General features: G+C 38.9%; 1 protein-coding gene across 5 annotated transcripts in view; it reads left to right on the top strand.

Annotated features, from left to right (window-relative positions):
• TMTC1 (transmembrane O-mannosyltransferase targeting cadherins 1) overlaps positions 1-15,234 on the top strand; it is a 282,846-nt gene that overhangs the window by 117,121 nt on the left and 150,491 nt on the right. For 3 of the 5 annotated variants that reach the window (XM_050748516.1, XM_050748518.1, XM_050748519.1), the window contains 2 exons: positions 5,939-6,020; positions 6,837-6,940. The exons of the other annotated variants lie outside the window; for them this stretch is intronic. In XM_050748516.1, coding sequence (XP_050604473.1) covers positions 5,939-6,020; positions 6,837-6,940 — 186 coding nt within the window. The remainder of the gene's footprint in view (positions 1-5,938; positions 6,021-6,836; positions 6,941-15,234) is intronic. 5 annotated transcript variants of the gene reach the window in all.

Genomic DNA, 15,234 nt, shown 5'->3' with positions numbered 1-15,234 from the left:
TGGGAGGCCAAGGCAGGTGGATCATCTGAGGTCAGGGGTTTAAGACCAGCCTGGCCAACATGGTGAAACCCCGTCGCTACTAAAAATACAAAAATTAACTGGGCATGGTGGTGCATGCCTGTAATCCTAGCTACTAGGGGGGCTGAGGCAGGAGGATTGCTTGAACCTGGGAGGCGGAGGTTGCAGTGAGCTGAGATCATGCCAGTGCACTCCAGCCTGAGCGACAGAGCGAGACTTTGGCTCAAGAAGAAAAAAAAAGTTGGTATGGCTTGAATGTGGAATTATCTCCAAAATTCACATTGAAACTTAACCCTCATTGTGGTAGTATTAAGAGTGAGGCCTTCTGGGAGGTACATAAGTCGTGAGGGCAGAGCCCTCATGAATTGTCGATGCCCTTGTAAAAGAGACTTCAGAGAGAATTTGTATCTCTTGCTTTCCTGCTCTTCTCCCACGTAAGGATGCAGAAAGAAGGCCTCCACCAGACCTACCGAGGCTGGTGCCTTGATCTTGTACTCCCCAGCCTCCAGGACTATAAGAAATAAATTTCTGTTCTTTGTAAGTTACTCAGTCTGCAGCATTTTATTGCAGCACCATGAACAGACTAAGACAGAAGTCATTGTATTGTTAACATGCAGAAATGCAATTTAACAATGATCTGTGTTGAAAACATTCTGACTAAACCAGCCCTATTTTACTTCTATGCTGTACAGAGCAGTGAATGCTTGTTTTGGATTTAGATTTGGGTCTCACCTTTGCCTCTTGCCAACCATGAGATCCTGAGTAACTACCTCCTCAGCCTCATTTGCAAGACAGGGACAAGTATGAACTCACAGGGCTAGTATGAAATAAAAATGGTAAGGTCCTTAGCGCAGTGATTGGTGCCTATTAAATGGATTCAGTACCCGCCATCACTAATGAATTGAAACTTTCCTGGGACTGTTAATGAGAGACAAGGGTGATATCTGAAATTTTTGCTATTAGTTGTAGAAGGAATAAAAAATTAAGGCCTCCAACTAAATTAATCATAGAGAGAATAAAAATTAGGTCCTCTGAATAAATTGATGAAGCTTAAACTCATTGACCTTTGACACCAAAGCATCATGACCTTTTTGCAGGCCAAATAACATTTCTGGGCATCATTTTTTCCCCTTACCTATAAAACTATGTGAGTTGTTTTGATTCCTTCCACCTCTAACTTTAATTTGCAGAATGGTTAAGAGAACTGAAATTATTTTCTCCTATGCCTTCTTTGTCTTCATTTTCACCATTTAATATATGATAATTGAAGTAACTATTTTCTTGTAAGTCACTTGAATTCAGAGTTTAAAATTTCTGGAAGGAAAATTATCATAGCCTTAGAATGGGGTATTGAAGGTCAGTTTGAGTTTCTGAGTAGATAGAACTGAAATATGCATCATTGTTTTCTTAGAATAGTTAGCTCCTTTCCTTCAGAATCTTTATTTGAATATCAAAGGAGACATCAAAGGTTGTTCGGCTCCTCCATGGAATGCCTTTGCTTATTAAGGTTTAGACGAGGCACTTCATGGGTTCAAGGAAAGTACATTAAAGAGAGAACCCATAGACACTTAAGTTTTCTTTATTGTTAAGTGTCAAGAGACACTTAAAATTCTTTTGTTGTTTTTGTTAAGCTTATGCTTTTTTTTTCTGATGTGAGCTGTGTCTTTGTTATATTCTGATCAACTGAGAAATCTTTTTTCTTGAGTTTCAAAGAAGCAGTAATTATGAATTTCTATTGAAAAAGCTCTGATTTCAAAAATTCTTTTTTGGTCTGAATATGTGACTCTTTATTAACTTCCTTTTGGCCTTGAAAGAGCAAAGGAAGTTAAGTCAATTAAGATTGATGTTCTAGAAGGAATTTCATATATCACTGTTTATAATTTGTTGCTATAATGTGAAACACTTACAATTCATTGTATCTGAGATGTTTGCTACCTGGAACTGACATCTAGGTAAAAATTATCAGGTGTTTATGGATTCTGAGAAGAGCTGGAAAGACTAATTTCATATCTTCATTTAAGTCATCAGTATTCTGGATAAGGGAAATAGTACTATTCAAGCGGTTTTCCTCTTCCAACTTGCTGCCACATTCCAAGCTGTGAGCACTTTTATTTTGTACCCTGATCTACCACAAGAGGGTAAGGAAAACATAGAAAAAGAAAAGGGGTAGGCCGGGCGCAGTGGCTCGCGCCTGTAATCCCAACACTTTGGGAGGCCGAGGTGGGCGGATCACGAGGTCAGGAGATCGAGACTGTCCTGGCTAACATGGTGAAACCCCGTCTCTACTAAAAACACACACACACACAAAATTAGCCAGACATGGTGGCAGCCTGTAGTCCCAGCTACTCGGGAGGCTGAGGCAGGAGAATGACATGAACCTGGGAGGCGGAGCTTGCAGTGAGCCGAGATCACGCCACTGCACTCCAGCCTGGGTGACAGAGTGAGAATCTGTCTCAAAAAAAAAAAAAAAGGAAAAAAAAAAAAGAAAGAAAGAAGGAAAAGAAAAGGGGTAGATGTTTACAATTTGATTTGGCTCAGTAAGCATTTATTGATCATCTTGCTGTATGTGTTAAAAATATTCAAATGGCACTTGTTAAAGCACTGTAAGGACAACTTTATTTAAGATGAGGATGGGTCTGTTGCAATTGATACAGGGACCACTGTGATGGAATTTTGCAGTAGTGGAGAGAGTTTGGGCTTAACTCTGAATATAGCATGGACAAGTGAGAATTTATAGCCAATGAACAGGGTGTGGTGGGTTGGGGGAGCATCAGTGGATGGAAATTACTGAGTAAACATCATGAATAAGGGAGAATTCTGGCTAAATAGACCTAATAGGATTCTTCCTGAAGACAGGCCAGGGTGATGAGACATCTCCTGGGAGATGATGGAGGATAAAGAACTTGATCAGATATTGACAGTGATCAGATATTGAGTGAGAGTGCGGGGGGGCGGTTCTGGCTAAACTGATTTAGTAGGATTCTTGCTAAAACTGGATTTTACAAGAAAGTACACAGATGGGCCTAGGAGAAGGTTCAGGAACCTGACTAGATTTTGGTCAAAGAATCTTTGTCATCTGATCAATTATTTATTGACATGATAATTCTGTGTTAACAAAGGTCATTGATTTATAATAAACATTTATTTAGCTCTCAAGATTATGGGTAGGTGGATGATTATGGCTGGCTAGTTGTTCTGATCTCTGCTAGTATCTCTTAATACAATTTGAGGACTGAGTAACTATGGAAGGTAAACTTGAGCTCTACTTTAACATGATGTACTGGGATGGTGGATGTACGTAGTCAGAAAACTTGGGTATGTGGGAGCGTAGATTAGGGAATTTACTATGGCTAACCTTAATCTTTTGCCTTTATTTGGCAAGAATCAGAAGTCGTTGCAACTATAGTTTTACAGTGCCAATAACCTCGATGCCAATAACCTCAATTAATGTTAAACTGTTTTTTCATATGCAACTGCAAATTATGAAGGGCCTACTCCAAGTGAAGGGTCAGTTAATACTTGACTCTTCAGGAATCCCTTGACATTCCTTTCTTTTTTTGTTTTTGAAATTGGGTAGGTTTCTTTGTTTTTCCTTGGTCAGTTTTGGTGTCATCAGTTGATGAGAATGTCCAAGGATCACAATATTTTAGACCTGAAATGGACCCTGAGACCATTTGGTCTAACATTTATTAATAAAGGAAGGAAGTGAAGCTCAGGTAGATTTATTTTACATCACGTGACAAGTTAGATGGGAACAGAGGAATAGAATCCTGGACCCTTAGTTCTCATTCTGTTGGTTTCACCAGTGGTCTGGTTTTGTTGTTGACATGGTCTCTGGTTTTGCAAGGAAAAGAATGGAGAACTTAACTGGAATTAGAAAAAATTAGTAATAGCATTTACATAGTAAATTGTATTTGAAGACAATTTTAGGTACTTTCTCTTATAGTTGAAATGAATAGCCGAGAGAATCTCATGTCATAGTTAAGTATTATTTACAGATTTAGGGTCTCCTCATTTAGAAGAAATAAATTATAATATTCTTCCTCATGGAATTGTTGTAAGTGGCGAATAAGTTACTATACTCAAATCACTTAGATTAGTGTCCGGCACATATTAGTTGTTGCTATTTTTATTATTGCTGTTAATAGTATTGAGTATTGTTATTTGGTTCTACTTCACAGATCATGTCTATTGGACTGATGGGGAAAGTTTGTTCATTTTTCATGAGGGTAGGGGAAGAGGAACCAGCCTCCCTGGTTCAAGGGGTTCTTCTGCCTCAGCCTTCTGAGTAGCTGGGACTACAGGTGTCTGCCACCACACCTGGCTAATTTGAGTATTTTCACCATATTGGCCAGGCTGGTCTCGAACTCCCGACCTCGTGATCTGCCCGCCTCGGCCTCCCAAAGTGTTGGGATTACAGGCGTGAGCCACCTCGCCCGGCCATTGTAAGCAATCCTCAAGGTGGATAGACATTTCTTTGTGAGATATTAACCCACTCTGGTTTTACAGAATGATTTCCCCCTTATAGAACATTCCCTTTGTGTGAAGAGACCTCATGCAGATTTTAATGCAAATTTTGTAGGGGAAAACCGCTTTGAGGAAAAATTGGATTGAAAAAAGAGGAAAAAACAATGAAAGGGGGTAGAGGAAATAAGGATGAGGTGGGAAATGCTTGCGGTTTATGTGATTTGATTAGACTTTTCTTTTCCCCCTCCACTCTGTATTTTCCGTGAAGAATTTTGCACGTAGGTGAAAATGACTTAAGACTTATTTTATGTTTTCATTTGGGGCTTGTTAATAGCTTCTCTTGATTCCCTTTCATCATCATATTTTTTTAAAAAAAAAAACCAGCCAACCACATGTCTTATATGTAGATATCCAGAGCTCCCACTTTCTATGACTGAGTAAGCTGTAGCAGGGCAGGATCCACACAGGTTCCTGCCCCTCTAGAAGCTGACATTCTTGTAACCTAGTTTGGTTCCAAGAACCACAGGCAGGTGAGAAAATTATTCGCTGAATACCAGTGAGCTGTAATCCTAACACAGATACTCAGAACTTTGTTGCCTTAAAAAAATTACTTAACTGACTGGGTGCAGTGGCTCACGCCCGTAATCCCAACACTCTGGGAGGCTGAGATGGGTGGATCAACTGAGGTCAGGAGTTCAAGACCAGCCTGGCCAACACGGTGAAACCCTGTCTGCACTAAAAATACAAAAATTAGCTGGGCGTGGTGGCAGGTGCCTGTAACCCCAACTACTCGGGAGGCTGAGGCATGAGAATCGCTTGAACCCAGGAGGTGGAGGTTGCAGTGAGCCGAGATCACACCATTGTACTCCAGCCTGGGTGACAAGAGCGAAACTCCGTCTCAATAAATAAATAAATAAATAAATAAATAACTTAACCTCCTATAACCTTGGCATCTTCTATTTTTAGAGGTAAGAGATTTGTGAGGTATTTTGTGGGTGGAAGACATTGGAGCCTCCAAATTATATTAAGTAGGTAAATAAACTCTTATTTTGTTTAAGATTATACCAGTGTAACTGTATCATTTTCAAAATGACTAGGTTATTTGGGATTCGATGGGATAGTAATATTCATAGCTAACAGAGCTAAGTCCTGTTCTAGATATTATCTCATTTATTCCTCCCAACTTTCCTGTGAGGTAGATATTATTATTGTCTCCCTTTTCTAAGTGAGTAAAATAGATGTGCAAAGAGGTTCAGAAACTTGCCCGAGGTCTCCCGGGCTCTTAGCAGCAGCAGAACTGGGAATTGAAACCCAGGTGTTCTGGCTGCAGAGGCCCTGCTCTCAGCATTGTTCTCTGCAGCCTTCTTCAGAGCTGCAGTGTCTTTGCCTTGAAAGGAGAACATTGTGTCTGGTAGACACACTTACCTAAGATTTTTTTTCTTTCCCTTTTTAGGTATCTGAGAGCAAGCAGCAATAGAAATTTCCTGCTTACCATGAGACCATTTTTAAAAAGGGCCATTTTGGTCCTAAGTTATGTAAATATATATATATATATATACTTTTGAAATATCTGATAAGGAGTGTTTTCACTCTATCTCAGCTCAAAGATGTAATTCAAATTATTTAATAGAGTCAGCAATAGACTCTAACATCATGATACTGGGATCAAACAGTTGGCATGCCATAATGTTACAAAGCATCCAAAGGTATATATGAAAGCATTCCAGGGATATGTGGATTTGATGATGTGGACAATGTGAACTACAGTATTCTATGAGTCCTTTTCAAGATGCTGAGACTGAGTTGTCTCAAGAGGAGGCAGTGCAATCCTGGCTGTATCGGTTTTCTATTGCCACATAACAAACCACCCCGAGCTTTAGTGGCTTAAATATAATAACCCTATGTTGGTCCTATCTGCTTTAGTTTGGGCAGTATTCAGCTTTTCGGGTCTTCTGATCATCATGATTTGGGGCTGAGGTTACTCAATCAAGTTTATTCAGCTATCATCTGAGCCAGGTCATCTCGGTTCTCCTCTACGTGGTATCTCATCCCCGAGGGCCTCTCCCTGTGGGTTCTTTTTCCAGAAGGGTAGTCAAGACTTCCTTGTCACATGGCAGCTGCTTTCTAAAAGAATAAACTAAAAGTTGCTGCACCTCCCAAAGATTAGGTCCAGATGTGACATAAGGTACCTTCTGCATGTTCTGTTGGTCAATACAAGCCAGCCACAAGACTAACTCAGATTTAAGGGGAGGGGCGACTGACTTCATTCCCTGTTAGAGGAACAGAATGCACATGAAAAAAGGGTGGAGATTATTGGTGGCAATCTCACTGAATCTTCTTATTCTCTGAAGGTGCTTGTCATTTTGTACTTCCGTCTGTGGATAATGGGAGGATCTATGCCCCTCTTTTCAGAGCAGGATAATCCAGCTTCATTTTCGCCTTACATTCTTACAAGGTTAGTATAAGTACTTTTTAAAAAACCTGGTATTTATTAGATAATTTTGAGTAATCTTAAATTACAGGCTGACTTTGCATATTGAGGATTGTGGTCTATCCTTCATGTGGGGAGAAAAGAAACTATACATTTGAAATTGTTTTCAATAAATAAAGCTGTTTTGGCAGTATTATTGCTGTTGTTTCCTTTGGTGTATATTTGTTTATTCAACAAATATTTAACTGGATACTGTCTTAGTTTATTTTTGGTTGCTATAAAAAACTAACTGAGACTAGGTAATTTATAAAGAAAAGCGTTTATTTGGCCCACTATTCTGATGGCTGGAAAGTTAAGATTAGACATCTGGTGAGGGCTCAGGCTGCTTCCGTTCATGGCGGAAGATGATGGTGAGCTGACCGTGTGCAGCTATGACATAGAGAGAGAGGAAGCAAGAGAGAGAGCAGAGGTGCCAACTGGCTTTTTAGCAACTGGCTTTTTTGGGAACTAATAGAGCAAGAAGTTACCTCCAAGGAAAGGGATTAATCTAATATAAGGGTTCTGCCCTCCTCACCCAAGCACCTCCCACTAGGCCTCCACACTACCACACTGGAGATTACATTTCGCTATGAGATTTGGTGGGGACAGATAAACCGTATCTAAACCATAGCAGTCACTTATCAAAAATAACTATCTATTGATTGATACATATGTTGAATGTTACAGAACAATGTGCAGAGAAGTGTACAGAGGTTGACTGGATATCATAACCATTTGTAAGATAAAATAAGTGGGGTGGTTGGAAGTGACAAATAGAAATGAACAACAGTTTTTGCTAAGATACAGCTAATCACTCCATTTGTCCTTAAGAGTTCTGAGGGGTTTGGGTCAAGAAGTAATGCTGGTCAGTGGCTCTGATTCACTGAATAGGATTTTAAGCCCTTAACTGTTTTATTTGCTGTGATGTATAGCTGAGGTTTTCAGATGTAATTATATTTGACAGTTTTAATACCTTCCTTCAGAATATATTGTTGCTATAATGTTTTAAGAATTGGGATGCCTTTCTTTCGGCTGGAACCACCATCTTCTAATAATTTGCTGTGATGAGGAACACAAAGAAAAAGAGGAGAGGCATCCCATAGATGTTCTGTAGGTCTTTTAGCAAACATGGAGTTGTTCCTTTGGCCACATACATGCAGATCTATAAGAAAGGTGATATTGTTGACATCAAGGGAATGGGTTCTGTTCAAAAAGGAAGGCCCCACAAATGTTTCCATGGCAAAACTGGAAGAGTCTACAATGTTACCCAGCTGCTGTTGGCTTTGTTATAAACAAGTTCAGGGCAAGATTCTTGCCAAGAGATTTAATGTGCGTATTAAGCACTCTAAGAGCCGAGATAGCTTCCTGAAATGCATGAAAGAAAATGATCAGAAGAAGAAGGAAGGCAGAGAAGCACACTTTGTGAATGAGTGGAATGGAGCCTGCCCTGCTGGAACCTGTCCCTTATGAATTTGTGTTGTAATAGAGGTCAAAAAATAAATAAAAGACCTGGGGACTATAAACAATTAAAAATATAAAAAATTAAGATGCACTCTTCTAAAATGTTCATAGTTTTACATACCTTTAATGTTATCTAATATCATTTTAATGATAGTAACCTTCACTTTGTTTTGTATTTGCAGAGAAATTATAAATTTTAAATATTGATCTATGGGGCATTTATATTTCAGTTTATTTGTATCTCTTAGGGACAACAGATTGCTAGATTTTGTTTTTTGTTTTTTGTTCTTGTTTTTGTATTTTTGAGATGGAGTCTCACTCTGTCTCCCAGTCTGGAGTGCAATGGCGTGATCTTGGCTCACTGCAACCTCCGCCTCCCTGGTTCAAGTGATTCTCTTGCCTCAGAGTAGCAAGTAGCTGGGACTACAGGCACACGCCACCATGCCCGGCTAATTTTTGTATTTTTAGCAGAGAGAGAGGGATTTTCGTCATGTTGGCCAGGCAGTCCTCGAACTTCTGACCTCAGTTGACCCACCTGCCCCAGCCTCCCAAAGTGCTGGGATTACAGGTGTGAACCACCACGCCCAGCCTAGATTTTGTTTTTATGTTTGCCAGTGATTTTTCCTTTATATCATCAATTAACTTCTATGTTGGAATTAATAAATTTCTACTACTTTCTTTGCCTTCTATGCTTTTTAAAATTATTTCTAGTATTTTCTTCTCTTTCTTTATTTTCTTTATTTCCCATTTTAAAAAGCTATCTCCCAATATGATTATCACATTTTTATAATAAAAACTATATCACGTTTGTTTTCATTACTTCCAACATGTATTTGTATTAAACTAATTTTGAATATGCTCTCAGAAATAATGTGATATCCAGCTTCTGGTGTTGGCTTACTCCTTCTCAGCAGTGTAGAACCTTTATAAATTGTTGTTTATATCTTATGTTTTAAAAATTATTGTTTAATATATCCTTTAATTAAGCTTGACTTCTCTAGCCCAGCTTTTTGTTAATGTTGCAATCTACTCACCATTTTTAGGTATCTCTCCCTGGCCTTCAAAATCTCCAGGGCTGCTTGTCCAGATATTTTTAGCTGTGCCAGCTCACTAATATATTGTCTTGTGTTCTGTAGCTCCTTAAATAACTACCTTTGTCTATAAGAGAAAAACCAATTTTGCCATATATTCTTGCATAGTGGCTACGTTTCCTTTAGCTTTGGGTTGGTTTCACTCCAAGACTTCTTGTCTCCTGAATTTGAGCATTCATACTTATCTTTGTAGTTAGACATAGCCTGTTCCCTGAGCTTACCAGTCTCCAAACACTAAGATGTACAGTTAAAAAGAGACAGATGGAGGAGAACGAGAGCATACTGCTGTCAACTCACCAAGCAATTATTTTATTCCTATCTCATGTCGTAAGTAAACAAGTGCTTGTCCCAAGGTCCTTGGTGTTAGGAAAAGGTAGCCATTGATATCTGACTCACAGCTCTCCTAGCTGTAACATCTTAGGGGTCAGGGGCATTAGATGGTGGGGTTTTTTATCCCTGCTGGTAGGAAAAAAAAAAAAAAACAATTCTTTGGTGGAACCTGTGGCAAAATTAGTACCTTGAGCCATTTGCTAGATTCTGCCTTTCACTTCCAAGGCATATATATACTTTTCAAAGGGATCTGCTACATATTTTGTCCAGGACTTTCTGTCTGTGAATCAGTCCATGCAAGCGACTGTAACTCAGGCAGTTCAATTAATAAAAAGTGATGGAATAGAATATCCTAATACCCATATCTTTATATTCTTCCTTTCCTTTCTTTTGAAAAATATCTTTCTGTTCTTGTGTTTCAAATACAAAATATCAGCCTGGCCAACATGGTGAAAACCCGTCTCTATTAAAAATACAAAAATTAACCAGGCATGGTGGCAGGCGCCTATAATCCCAGCTACTTGGGAGGCTGAAGCAGGAGAATTGCTTGAACGGGGAGGCAGAGGTTGCAGTGAGCTGAGATTGCACCACTCCAGCCTGGGCGACAGAGTGAGACTCTGTCTTTAAAAATAAATAAATAAATAAAATTGTGTGTGTGTGTGTGTGTGTGTGTATGTGTGTGTTTGTGTGTATATATATATGTATATAACCGGGGATATTTCACTGACATTTGTTATGAATGGCTTTACTCATTCATCTGAGATGGCCACATTAGAATTGACTCTTTTGAGCACCTAGAAAATGGTCTCAAATTCTTTTCCCAAGTAAAGTTCCTACTCAACTTGCATAGTTCTTTGTCCTGTCGTAGGCTGGTGATTCTTAAAGTGGACTATCTTGGTCTGTTTCCTAGTTGCATTGGCTTTTCTTTCCTTCTTAGCAGCTGTGCAGTTTAGCTGTGATTTGGCTGGGTGTCTGCAGTCTGTTGTGAGTAACCAGGTGCTTGTCATGTGGTTTTGACAGTCTGGCTCCTTGATGTTTCATCTCTTTTACTGAATTTAGGAACTTTGCACATCTTTCAGTAGCATTTTTGCTTCTGTCTTGCAAGTATTGTTTCTTATTTTAAAGTAGGTATAATAAGTTATTATCAGGTGAGAGTTTTCAGTTTAGCTTTTCTTTTTCCATTTAGTAGCTGTTAGGGTTATTAATGACATGTAATTTTTAAAAATCCTAATAACTTTTAAGAGTAGCTTGGTCAAGCCTTCTTTGTTTCAAGTGATTTTACTTGTGAGATTCACTCTTTTACATTATCTATTTCTGTGTGTTTAACTCGGAGGGAATACGCTGTCATTTTCTGTTTACACTGAGCTTCAAAATCATTGTGGTATGCCTATGAAATACCTTTGTTAAGCAAAATTTCTAAGACATGGGAACAAAACAAACAAAGATTATGTGACATTCACAGTAATGTAGAACATAAGGTGACAAACTGAGAAGAATGCGACATTGGTAGGCTTATTATTTGCTGCTTACTGTATTTTACAACTTTGTCGTCTTAGAATTTAATGTACAGAAACCTGATAGGTGTGATTATTTCTTTCCTCTCTGGTGGAAAAAATAAAACTTAAAATATTAGTTTTATTGCTTTGCATCACATTGGAAAAAAAATTGTTACTGATTTGCCAGTCTCATTCCCCTACATTGTTTCATGAAGACTGCAAAAATCCCAATTTTTTAAATTCAACTTGTATATGTGTATATATTTATTTTATAATAGACCACCAACCACTGGTCTACTTTCTGTCTCTGTAGATTTACCTATTCTGAACGTGTATGTAGGAATGGAATCGTATGGACGGGCAAGGCGGCTGACGCCTGTAATCCCAGCACTTTGGGAGGCTGAGGAGGGCAGATCATGAGGTCAGGAGATGGAGATAGAGACCATCCTGGCCAACATGGAGAAAACCTGTCTCTACTAAAAATACAAAAATTAGCCGGGTGTGGTGGCTCATGCCTGTAATCCCAGCTACTCAGGAAGCTGAGGCAGGAGAATTGCTTGACCCTGGCAGGCGGAAGTTGCAGTGAGCCGAGATCGTGCCACTGCACTCTAGCCTGGTGACAGAGCAACACTCCATCAAAATAAAATAAAATAAAATAAAATAAAATAAATAGAATCATATAATAGGTGGAAGTTTGTGACTGGCTTCTTTCATTTACAGGTTATCAAGATTCATCCATGTTGTAGTATATGTCAATACTTGACTCCTTTTTATTCCCCAGTAGCATTCCATTATATGGCTATATCATACATCTCATTTTTTTTCATAAAAATGGGCATTTGGGTTGTTTCGTCTTTTTGGCTATTACAAATAATGGTGCTATGAACATTCATATACAAGTTTTTGTGTAGATGTATGTTTTCATTTCTCTTGAGTGTGTACCTAGGAGTGGAATTGCTGGATTATAAATGTTAACTTTATGTTTCCCTTTTTGAGGAACTGACAGAATATTTACCAAAGCAACTGCACTATTTTACATTCCTACCAGCAGTACGTGAGGATTCCAGAATCTCTATATTTTCACCAACATTTGTCTTTTTGACAGTGTGTTTTATTATAGCCATACAAATGGGTAGGGAATGGTATGTCACTGTGGTTTTGATTTATTTATATTTAGCTGGTGGCTAATGATGTTGAGCATCTCCTCATGTACATACTGATTCTTTTGCTGTCTTCTTTGGAGAAAAGTTGGAGATCCTTTATTCACTTTTTACTTGGGTTGTTTGTCTTTTTATTTCCAAGTTGTAACATTTTTCTTAATATATTCAAGATACAAGTCCCTTATCTGATCTATAATTCATAAACACATTCTCTTTCTTTCTGTATATTGTCATTTCACTTACTTGATGATGTCCTTTGAAGCATGAAAGTTTTTTATTTTGATGAAGTCCAATTTATTTTTGTTGTTTCTAAGATATATATCTTCTATATCTAAGAAGGCTTTGCCTAACGCGAATTCTTTTCTGAACTCTCTTGGTCAAGTATCTTTTTCCCACGTTTATGAGTTACGCAAACCTTTAGTTTGTGCTGTGTATTTGTATGAAGATTATGTTTTTAATATTTAAAAAATTGTACTTTGATACAGTTGATTTGGAATTTGGAAGCAATTTGGAAGCCATTTAGAATTTGACTTTTTATTCTTGACCATTGGGTATATCAAGACGTAAGGTAGATTCCTTACAGAGTTGGATCATCATTATTCCAATGATGGAATATTCAGGATACACTGGTGACAAGGCCCTTAATCTTTTACCTTTCCTTTTTAACCCAGACATTCAGATGTATTAGCTGTCAGTCAGTTCTTTGTGACTGACCAGTAACTTTTCCAACCTGTAATTAATTGAGATTGTGTGAATCATTTAGTGGCATGAAGTTGAATTGTAAATGTTTCTACTTTCCACTTGAGAAGAACCATATAATTAGAAACTAAAGAACAAAGGAGACATTGTATCTTTATCACACAACTTTCTTTTGATAAGCAAGTTCCCCAAGGCCCAATTGTCCATTTAGTTGTCCATAACACACAACCTGTCAGTCATGATTGGTGATGACTACTTCCTTTCTTTCTTTCCTCTCATCCAAGCAGTCCCCTCGTCCTGTGACTGCTCTTCCTAATCGCCGAAATTCATGCAGTTATCTCCATCCCCACTGCCACCATCTTCCTGAAGGCCCTCATGGTCTCTGGCCTGTGTTCCTGAAATAGCTTCTTAATTTGTCTCTGTCCTCACAGTTTACTCTCCTCAGGTCCTCCATGTCATTTTCAAATGATATTTCTAGCTGGATTAATATTTAGAAGGTCAGTGGTTTCCTACACCCATTAGGATCCATGAAGAGTAAGGGATCTGGCCATTGCCACTTTTTTTTTTTTTTTTTTTTGAAACAGAGTTTCACTCTGTCATCCAGGCTGGAGTGCAGTGGCAAGATCTTGGCTCACTGCAACCTCTGCCTTCTGGGTTCAAGCAATTCTCCTGTCTCAGCCTCCCGAGTAGCTGGGATTACACATGTATACCACCATGCCCAGCTAATTTTTGTATTTTTAGTAGAAATGGGGTTTCACCGTGTTGGCCAGGCTGGTCTTGAACTCCTGACTTCAGGTGATCTGCCCTCCTCGGCCTCCCAAAATGCTGGGATTACAGGCGTGAACCACTGCACCCAGTGAAGATATATTTTTGTTCTATCTCATTACACTTTATTGTTATAGGCTATTCCCCAAATTTTCCATCCCATTTAAATGTGAATTTCTCAGGGGCAGGAACCATATCTTATCTTTCTTTGTGTCTTTGGCAGGTTTTACAGTGCTGAGCACAGGACAGAGCCATGATAATTGTTTACTGTTTGATGGATGAATGCATGATTGACTCTGCTGCCATAGGCCTGCTGCTTCTATGAACATCAAACTACCTTTACCTTTTTGTTTCTGAAAGCCACTTTGCCCTACTACCTCTGGATATATCCTTGTTTTGCTTTTTGTCATTAAGACATTTTCAGCTGCATGTGCTTTTATGCACCCTGGTATGGAGATGGTAACTCTACTCTGTCATGAGAATGACCCACACAGTGCAGTGATAGGCTTAAAATGCATGCAATTATGGAACCCCAATATCATCTTGGGCCTTCTTCTTTGAGATTTAAAGAAAACTGGCTTAAATCCTTTCCCACTTGCTTGAATGTTCATTGCCTTCCTCCGGATTTATGTGCTTCCCTAGAACCTTATATTCTCATGGGACATCTCCCATTCCATTTTCCCTTTCCTGCTACAACTACCTGATGGCTCTTACAATTATCTTATGATCTTACGAGGCTTTGGCTCAGAGTCTGATACAAAATAAATCCTTAGAACATTGTTGAATAAATGACTGGCGACCTTGGTTATAGTTAGCGTCCTTAGAAAAGATTAAGCCTTGTGGAGCCACCCTTCTGAGAAGGTTGTAACACACCTGGTGTGTTTTTGGCAAGTTTTTTTGCTTTAGTTATTTCCTTAGCCTTACCTCTCTCCTTTTTTGTTCTTCATTTTCTGTTCCTCCTTTGTCCAAATTCCTAATAATTTCTTACATAGCCCTAGACAGTACAGGCCACCCGAGACTATCTCCAAAATCTCACACACCTATGCCTCACCTAGGTGAGACGAGGCTATGCTAAGGTAATAGCAAGCTCTGAAATTAAAATGACTGAACATGAAAAGGTTTAATTTTTTGTTTACAGGAGGAGGGCTGAGGGCCCAGTAACTTTCTAGGGATGTTGCCTTCCAGCCGGTTGACTCTGGGTTCTGAGCTGCTTGCATTTTATAGTCCTGCTATTTGGAATGGCTAAGTCAGTGTAGCAGAGGGAGAGAAAGTTAGTG

This window comes from Macaca thibetana, chromosome 11 (assembly GCF_024542745.1).
Source record: "Macaca thibetana thibetana isolate TM-01 chromosome 11, ASM2454274v1, whole genome shotgun sequence".
NCBI lineage: Eukaryota > Metazoa > Chordata > Mammalia > Primates > Cercopithecidae > Macaca > Macaca thibetana.
This window is presented reverse-complemented; position numbering and strand designations above follow the sequence as displayed.